This window comes from Nematolebias whitei, chromosome 3, assembly GCF_014905685.2.
Source record: "Nematolebias whitei isolate Nwh7 chromosome 3, NemWhi1, whole genome shotgun sequence".
Lineage (NCBI taxonomy): Eukaryota > Metazoa > Chordata > Actinopteri > Cyprinodontiformes > Rivulidae > Nematolebias > Nematolebias whitei.
The window spans coordinates 45,461,031-45,471,126 of record NC_056500.1 but is presented as its reverse complement, the minus strand read 5'-3'; the positions used below and the strand labels follow the sequence as shown (position 1 = coordinate 45,471,126).

General features: G+C 39.5%; 1 protein-coding gene across 1 annotated transcript in view; it reads right to left on the bottom strand.

Annotated features, from left to right (window-relative positions):
- Positions 1–8,390: 8,390 nt before the first annotated feature.
- The window catches only part of LOC119408171 (tetratricopeptide repeat protein 39C), a 16,585-nt gene continuing 14,879 nt past the window's right edge, over positions 8,391–10,096 (bottom strand). The window contains exons 9-14 of the mRNA XM_037675008.1: positions 9,482–9,591; positions 9,275–9,398; positions 9,092–9,189; positions 8,890–8,994; positions 8,564–8,602; positions 8,391–8,481 (exon numbers count right to left, since the gene is read on the bottom strand). Coding sequence (XP_037530936.1) covers positions 8,392–8,481; positions 8,564–8,602; positions 8,890–8,994; positions 9,092–9,189; positions 9,275–9,398; positions 9,482–9,591 — 566 coding nt within the window. The 3' untranslated portion in view covers position 8,391. The remainder of the gene's footprint in view (positions 8,482–8,563; positions 8,603–8,889; positions 8,995–9,091; positions 9,190–9,274; positions 9,399–9,481; positions 9,592–10,096) is intronic.

The window sequence follows — 10,096 nt, the reverse complement described above, 5'->3', positions numbered from 1 at the left end:
CTTCCCATTTTTCAGTCGAGTTCTAAAAGGCCCCATTTTGACTCCTTATTTTATATATTTAATGACAGCTAAGACGAACTCCTGGACAGCAGTATTTTGACATATGTGGCTGACACAGCAGTGATGGGACTGCTTTTGGTCAAGGATTGACTACTCAATATAATAATCACTTAACCCATATTTTCAACTCCCTTGCTCCTGTTTAAACACAATCTGTTACCTTTTCTCATTCTGCCCCCGATTTACTCCTGAACTCCGGTCCATCAAAGCCAAATTTCGTCACCTGGAACGACTCTATGAAAAATCTGGTCTTACTATCCATAAGGTCATGTACATCTCTCAGACATCACATTACAAGATCTTAATATCACAAACTAAATATTCTTTCTACTCTGGCCTCATTTCCTCCAATAAAGGTAACACCAAGATCCTGTTTTCATCGTTAAACAATACTTTTCATCCCCTGACTCTCTTCCCTCTCACTTCTATTCAGATGACACCTGTAATTCTCTCATCTTCTTTTTTAATGATAAAATCAGAAAAATTCATCAGCAACTTTGTCCTGTCTCTCCTCTTCCTCCCGCCTCTGAACCTTCTCCCCTCAGTCAGCCTTTTTCTGTCTTTCAGCTTCCTCCTGCCTCTGAAATAGACAAACTCATTCTGAAGTCCAAGCCCTCTACTTGTTCTCTGGATCCTCTCCCAACAGTGCTTGTAAAATCTTGCCTTTTTTCACTTCTCCCTATCATTTCTGCCATTATTCACTCGTCTCTTTCTTCAGGAACTGTCCCAACTATTTTCAAAACTGCAGTTGTCACTCTAATCCTTAAGAAGCCTGGATTGAATCCAAATATTTTCAATAATCTTCACCCTATTTCTAACCTTCCATTCATCTCTCAAATTCTGGAATAGACAAGTTGCTTCTCAACTCCACCTCCATTTAACCAAAAACAGTCTATACGAACAGTTCCAGTCTGGTTTCTGCCCCGGTCACAGCACAGAATCTGCGTCATTTTAAAAACGTCATTTTAAAAACGTAATTTTAAAAACGTCATTTTAAAAACGGCATTTTAAAAACGTCATTTTAAAAACGTCATTTTAAAAACGTCATTTTAAAAACCCAAAGACTGAAGCTGTTAGACTCATAAATCCTTCACCAGGATAATCACTGTAAGGAGAAAAAAAATCACAGTAATGTCTCTTTATTGGTTGTATGTGACTTATCTGTGCTGCTGATTATCCATGCTGCTGATCTCTTGCCTTTAAGCTCCTATATTCATACCCATCTGCTCACAAGAAACTCATGTTCAGGCTGCTGTTGAATACACCGTATTATATTACATTATTAGTGTTTAGCGTATATCTTAGATCCTTGTATATCGTTCCTTTTTATACTTCATATTTTTAGTATTTTTAGGTGTAACTGGTACCTTGAGTACACAATTTCGTTCCACCTATGTACCACATGTGATGCGAATGAGGATAAAGAACCTTGACACCACTGTTTCCTCAGAAGTCTGAGTCTGGCCTGCCCTGACCCTCCAGCACCTGTGACATTTTACACGTGTGGCTGAGACACAGGAACTGCTCTGCTGAAGACAGGGAGATGATAGAAAGGTGCTCAGTGGATCACTCGCAGAAACGTCCTTTCCACTGAGCACATCCACATCAGCAGGTGCATGAGCAGTGTAGTCTGCTTTACATGGGACCCCACCCACCCCACCCACAGACATGTGGGTGGGGTTTATTAACTAGTTTATATAACTAGGCTCAAACAGAGCCGTCTGATTATTAGTGCACTCCAGTCCTCGTTGAACTTAAACTGCTCCGTCTGTTACGTTGCCTTTATCACAATGCTGGTATTATATTATACATTTTATTATTAAGCTTTACAATAATCTAGTAGTTAATATTTTCATACTTTATTTTTTAAAGTTTAGTTTAGTTTGTTGGGACAGTTGTAAGGGCTGTCACCTCGCAGTGGGAGGGTTTCAGGTTCACCTCCCAGCCTTTCGATGTAGAGTTTACATGTTCTCCCCGTTCACCAGTTGGTTTCCTTCAGGTTATCCAGTTTCCAGACCAAAAACCTGCATGTTAGGTAAACTGGTAGCTGTAAAACTGGCACTAAGTGCCAACTGGTACACACTCCTGCATGCATAGAGAGTTGTTGGTCTCATTTGTTTCTGTGATGGACTTGTGACCTGTCCAGGGTGTCCCCCACATCTCACAGAGACTGTTGGACATGGGCACCAGCTGCCCACAACCCACAGTGTAAAAGCAGATTAAAAAAAAAGATGGAAAGATCTATGAAATCATTGTTATTAGATTATCACATAAACTATGTCATATGAGGTTCAATAACCCACGTTTAAATTCACGTTGACTTGTTTAATATGCTTAATAATACTTCTACTGTATATAATAATGTACTTGATACTTCTACTGTATATAATAATGTACTTAATACTTCTACTGTATATAATAATATACTTAAATGATAACTCAGTATCTCATTATTACTACATCTGTCAAAGATGTGTTTAATTTGACCAACCTTCCTCCATCTGTAGCCACATCATCATCATCACAGCAGCCCCTAGTGGAGCACAGTGAGATGTACACAGATACTGTTACATTTTTATTTATGTACATTAAAGCTCAGTAAATACTCACAGCTGCTTTCATGTAAAATAAACAAAAAAAAAACAATGGTAGGTCGTCAGGAGACAAACTTAACCAGCAGCGTTACAAACCTAATGTAGTGGACTAGGCCCATGTCAAAAACTAAGTCTAAGGTCAAAACTCTTGACCTTTAGAACCTTGTGGGACAGGAACTGTCATTTCATTCATTTGAACTCAGAAATACAGGTTCACCCATCCTGAGACTTTCTTTCTTGAAGATTCAAGTGAAAAGAACACTCTCTTTTTATTATCATTACTATTTTACAAATGTTGATAATCAAAGTGTCTTAGTTCAAACCATTTTAGATGTTGCAGTGCACTAATCAATTTTATTAACTGAGTAATGATTTTTATTCTCATGTCAAAGCTGTTACAGAATAATTATGCATTTTCTGATTTCTGCCTTTGAGTGAGCAAGTGTGCGTTTCCAAGGTTGGAGTCAAACGAAAAACAAGTTGTTGAACGAACTGTCATGTTTTTAGAATCCTCTCAGACGTAAATAGAGAAGTTTTAGCACCTGTTTCTGAAACGCGCCAAAACAAAACTCTCTCTGTCTGTGAGAACATTTCTGATCTGTTTCATAACAATTCTCGCTGTCTCTAACCTCTTACGTCACAAAACACACCCCGTCTGGTCGTTTCTGACCAATGGTAATACTCCCAAAAGTGAACCGGGAAACAGCTCTTTAAAATGTCAGTACTTCCTGGTCTACTCGGTCTTGGTTCTGTTGAAGTTCTGATGGAGTGCTGTTGGAGTTCTGCTGGATACACAGTCCAACCAGTTCTGTGAGAGACGGGATGATCCTGACAACAGAGCTCTTCCGAGTTCCATGGGATTATAACATTTTCCACTGAGGTGAATATGTGTCGAACAGAGCCTCGCCATTACTTCGGACGAGTAACAGCATCCTACTGAGACGCTGAAAGGGTGCGTTAAACGGAATCTCACCTGAGACATCTCCAGGTAAAGGAGCCGATTTCATCACTTAAGTGTACTGTAAGGAAAAGCTGAAGAAAGCCGGAGAGTGTCGATTCTGGTGAACACATTTCACCCCTCACACACCATCTTACTCCCTCTAAACTTCTTTCCATCTTTAAACTTTTCTATCAAGTAGAAATTCTTCCAGATATTTTAGAAATGTCTGTGTAAAATGCTCACCTACATTCATGTGGGTAAAAGATCATAATTGTACAGTTTTCATAAATGTCTGTGGTGAAGCAACGGAAAAATCATGGCCGTATGATTTTTCCTGATTGATTGCTTATGTTGTTATTTTCATAATTTGCCAAATTAATGTAAATGTTTGATGTTAAATTTTGATTCTGTAAATAAATGACCGCATTCATTTTGATGGGTCAAATATAAATGACGTCTCACGTTTGCATTTCCTTAAATTCAATGCACGTTTTATTCAGTCCAGAAAAATGAGGAATCCGTGTTAAATGATGAATATATCTGAGCATCTGTTCATCTACACTAACACGCCTGCTGTTTTCTCAGAGCTTCAGTTTCAATCTCAAGATTTAAAACACTTGGTTTTCCTAACGTTGCAACATTTTAATCAAGGAGTATATCAGCCTACGAGCTGATACATAATGAAACAAGATCTTAAGGCCTCCAAAACTTTCAACAAAAAGAAACTCAGACGTAAAAATCATTATTTATAAAGAACTTTTTATTGTTTAGTTCTGTGACATCTTAACTTATAAACTCAGTTTCAACAAAAACACATGACAAATGAAGGATCCATCCTGTGACAGAGGTATTACATGTGAAACGTGTTTTTAATAAAAGTTATTTTCACTGCACTGCAGCCATCCCAACATTTACCACAGTTTGCATCCATCACAGCCACAAGGATCGACAAGCATTACTATATATAGATCAGCGTAAATAAATCTAAGTGCTCATGGTTGAAAGCCTTTGTGAACAACTAAACGCCTGCTTTTATAATCATATTGCTTAGATAACAAAACCAGAGAGCCCAGTGATGACATGTGCTCAGCTTGAACATATTCTAAAAACATTAAAAAACTTCTGAATGTTTGTCTAAAACAAGATCATATTTCTTAATTAGTGATACAGCAGATCGCAACTAATTTCACCCCTTGGTATTCCTTCTATTTTATTGCCTTACAACCAGTATTTAAAATATTTTAATGTGATTATAAGCAGTGGGCACACAAAAATAATCCCTTTTATAAAGGAAAAAAAAATCTTGTTTTAAAACAAATTTCAAAACTGAAAACTGGGTTTGCCCCCTTTTTAAGACCCAACTATTACCTTTAATGCAACTTTATACACTTACTAATGCTCATGCTCAAAGGCAGTATTTTGCATTGTGGTCTAGATAAGTTTATGACTACTTCCTGCGGCTGTAAGAAAATAAATAGAAAATAGGCTGACTTGTCTAAAGTTATATTGGAGACCCTTCAATCATGTGGAAAAGATGCTGTGGTCAGATGAGAGTACAACAGAACTGTTCGACCATCAGTCATGCTGTAAACATCCCAAAATTGAAGCATGGTGGTGGCATCATCATGCTGTGGGCCCATTTTTCATTGACAGGAAGTGGGAAACTGGTCAGCATGGCACAAAGCAGTTTTCACATTTAGCAGGACGACCCTCAACACGCTGCTAAAATGGTAAATGGTAAATGGACTGTACTTATATAGCACCTTTCTATCTTATTTCAAGACACTCAAAGCGCTTTACACTACAATCTGTGCATCATTTACCCATTCATACAGCTCTATACTAGATCTATACAAAACTAATTGAACAAATCATTCTAAAGAGACTAATCAGAGCTTTATCACATTCATACACTGATGGGACACATCAGAGGCTATGAGGGGTTCAATGTCTTGCCCAGGGACACTTCGACATTTGACTGCTGGTGGATTCGAACCCCCAACTCTTGCATTGGAGGACGACTGCTTTATCCACTCAGCCACAGCCGCCCCAAAAAACTTGAGACGTTTTGGAAATCCACACAGAAAGACGACAGGTCCAAACCAGGGATTGAACCCAGAACCTTCTTGATGTGAGGTAAGAGAGCTAACCACTAATCCATCATGTTACCTGACCTAACCTTTACTGAGTCTTTAGTTTGATGTAAAGATTACTGTAGCAGCACCTGTAATGAAGGAGAAGTAGTGATGCCATGAAGATGAACAAAGATCACATCAAATGAATGAAACAAGCCAGTGGAGATGAAGCTGAAGAGACTTACAGGAAGTGGTAGTTGTGCTATACATGTGCTCATATTTAATAAAGATACAACCTTCCCACCCGCCCATAAAAACAAAAAAATCTTTTAAATTACTACTTCAAAAGGCAAGAAAATTGAGAAATGAAGGGGGTGAATATGTTTGCAACCCTCTGTAGTCAGTACAGAACCAGAAAAGCTGCATTCATTAAAAAAGGTCATAGTTAAATTTCCAACAATGTTCAGTCAGGTCATCTGGAAAGTTACTTTATTTGTTGTGAGACGTTTCGCCCTCCATCCGAAGGGCTTCATCAGTCTGAGGAGTCACAAACAAACAGTTTTCCCCACCAAGCAGTACACTTCTACAGTGGACCAACCAGTTTGCTGGTGATAAGATGGTTTCTGGGGGCCGTCCTCTCCCCCGTCGACTCCTCCAGGCAACCACAACCAAAATGGTTCAAGACATCAAAGTTCATGCTCAATAATCCATATCACCAGCAAACTGGTTGGTCCACTGAAGGAGTGTACTGCTTGGTGGGGGAAACAGTTTGTTTGTGACTCCACAGACTGATGAAGTCCTTTGGATGGAGGGTGAAACGTCTCAACAAAAAAAGTAACTGTCCAGATGACCTGACTGAACATTGTTGGATTTCTTTACTTGGATTACTGAGCATGAACTTTGAAGACATAATTAAAATTGTACCAACACAGTCATTTATAAGCACTAAAGCAACTTATTAAATTAAAGAATTATTATTTTCAGTGTTCCACATTGTGACATTTGTTTATGTTGTTACATTTTTAGGAGGTAAATTAAACTGAATTAAATATGAAGACATAGCTGTACACTGTATTATTTTAAGTTACAGGAAAACATCAAAAATTGCGTAAAGTTAGAGGAAAAAGGTTTATAGAAAAGCTTAAGTGCTGGGATAGTTGCTGAAGGAAGAAGCAGAACGTGAAATATACTTATTACAGTTATTAAAGTAAAATACTTGTGTGCAGAAAGAACACCGCAATGAGGAAACCATTTTAAAGACAGGGTTAGTTGGTACCTTTAAACTGTCCTTGGGTGTGAGTGAGAGTGTTTGTCTCCATGTCTCGGTGTCCCTCTGTGTCCCTGTGATGGACGTGAGACTGTTCAGGGTGCACCCCTCCTCTCACACAGTGACTTCCCCACAAGACGGAAAGGAGAAGCAGGAAAAAGAAAATGGATGGATGGAAATGTAAGTTAATTTTTCAGTTTAATCTCTGTACATTCAGTTTGGAAACAGGCTGGGCTTAGCGTGACATAAACCTGGAGACAAAGCTCGTCTAAAAACACCTACTAAAAACTTCAGAGTGATCTCGAGTTACTTTTTGTCCCCCGTCATGGAGCAAAATAGGAAGATTTGAAAATCCTCTCCATCCGTCTGAGACGACAAGTGAGGTACAGACTTCCATGTTGGTGTGTGGATGCATCTAGGCATAATAATAATAATAACAATAACAATAATAATGTCATCACAATGTCATCACTGTGTGTTTCCATACAATGGCAAAATTAGTCTCTGCATTTAACCCATCCACCACCAGGTGGTAAAAAGTTCATTTCGAAAATTGGATAGCCATATCAAAATCCAAGATGGCTGCCACCATAAATGTCTGTCTGTGTTGTGATCGTCATCACTTAAAAATAAGCGTGGTACCGACTTCATTCTCAGTGTGTTGCTGCATCTAGGTGTAAGAAAGGTCTCTATCAAAAATTGGGCGTCCATGTCAAAATCCAAGATGGCCACCACCATATTGATATGTCAACCATCCACCCATATAATTTGAGGAAACTACGCTTTCTAGTTTTTATATTTCTTAAAAGTATAATTTTCTCAAATGATTGGGGTGGCCTAAGCTTAACCTATGGCAATTAATCCACCATTGGCCACCCCCTGGCTCCACCACTGCACCTGCTGGTGGATAAAACGTCTCCCTCCACTCGTCAAGATCTGCCCCTCTGCACTGCCTCAGACACTCTCCACAGTGTAACTCCTACCTACTTGAATGTCTTGCACCAAAAACATTAAGGTCTACTTACATCCCCTGTTCAACTCCAGTCCAGAAAAACACTCCTCTCATAAACTACAAGACGTTCACTATTTGAACCCCTCAGCGACGGGGGACATCGGCGTTACTGCTTGTATTATTTTAATCCAATCTTTAGACATCATTCCTTCTGTACTGGAAATTTCAGTAAAAACAAAACATGGAGCGTTAATGTAGTGAGCTAGCCACACAAGGGATATGTACTGTCAGTGTCTGTTCCTTTATGAATGCACAGAGATGGCACTTCACCCTGTCGCTCTGACAAATTATCATATTCTTAAATTATGTCTTTAGGTCATTTAAGAACAACAACAACAACAACAAAATCAATAAAACCAAGTTGACTTTTCACCAGAATGGTAAACAGAGACTGCCTTATAACTTTGGGCAAAGCTTGGGCCAGCGAAGGTTTCCTCCTGGAGTCACTGAGGCACTACTTCTTTCAAAGAAGCCAGAGCTGAATGGATGCGAACATGAAGCCGGTTTTCAAAGTCGTAGCCTGTAAAATCCTCCTGAAAATGTCAATGGATAATAAAAAAATAAATTATGATGTGTTTTACTTGAAATGTATGTCTTGATTTTTATTATTTTTACCTTGGCTTGAAGTAGGAACGATCTCCCCTTCGCCACTGTCTGAAATGAGTTACACAAAACATACAGTTCCTGAGTCATTAGTGTTATAAACAATTGTGTGGTAGCTCAGTCTCAGACACACACCATTTTAGCTCAATGTCTGCAAACTGGACTGAGTAGTCACCATTTTTGTGATTAAGCTCTGTGGCAGCCATAGTTGACTCCAAACTTTAGTAGAAGTACGTACAATGATTACTTTCTGTGAGTTTCATTAAAATCTGCCTTCAAAATATCTCCTGCCTTTCAGGTGAGAATACAGATTTTCATGCTGCAAGCAGACAACTAACCTCTGGTTTTGCAAGAAGTATACATCCCAGCTCATAGACGGCATAAGGTTGAATATATGAGTTGATCTGCCGTCCATACTCGTCTCTAACAGCCAGCTGGAAGAACTGGATCACAGGCAAAATGAAGAAAAAACAGCAGATGAGGGGAATTCATAGTTGAGGATAACTTCAGGGGCAGTATTTGTCCAAAGTGGACTACTACCTGAACAGCATCTCTTATGTTTCCATGGCATTTATGAATAGAACCAAGGAGGAGATGTTTCAGGCCTCTGCATGAAGGTTCATCTAAACTCTGCAACACTGAGTGCAAATCAAAGGAAGTGCTCACACAAGGCAAAAATAAAAGTCCTACAGAAATATGTTTTGTCCCACATGTTGCACTAACCTTGATTCATTATCTGCAGCTTAGACGGTGAGCAGTTTGGAAGGGCTTTCCAAAGATAAAGGACTTCGACTACCCCAAGGATGCATAGCTGTCTGGTAGACGAGACCTTTCTCAGTCTATCAGCCTGCATGTGGGAGTACAACACATTTGTGATGATTTTCAAAACAGACCAAAAAAAACCAGATGTAAAAGTTGCAGAAGACCAACCCTTTTGACAGCAAATTGCTCTATCTGGTTGTTTTTTCTCTTGAACAGCTTCTGAACATCTTTGAAAACTTCATTCGCTCCATCCAGGTCCCCAGCAGCCCCCTGACACACTGAAAGGAAACGAGAATAAAACACCACCCAAACTGTATACACTGGTATCTGGGAGGCATCACATGACGGGGGGAATTACACAAAATGTTCCTGACCATTCCTTTTAGGTCTAAAAAACAAATGTTTAGACGTTGCTGCCACTCGAACTTGTTTCTGTGATGAACCATAGGAGAGGGGTCAGTGTGGATTGGATCCACTCATTCGGCTGAAATATAACTCAGAAGTGACGAGGAGAGGAAAGGAGTTTTATCTCTTTCCTGGAGGAAAAGTTTGCCTGGAGGAGGTGTCATAGATCAGGGACAAACAGAGTGTGTGTGCAGTGGAGAGCATCCTGTGCTCGAGCATCAATGTGTGGCATGGAGGCTGCACAGCTGCAGAAAGAAAAGCTCTGCAGAGAGTGGTGAAGGCTGCACAGAAATCTGTTGGAATCAGTCTCCCCACCATCACAGACATCTACACCTCCAGATGCAGGAAGAGGGCCACCTGCATCATGAAGGACCCCAC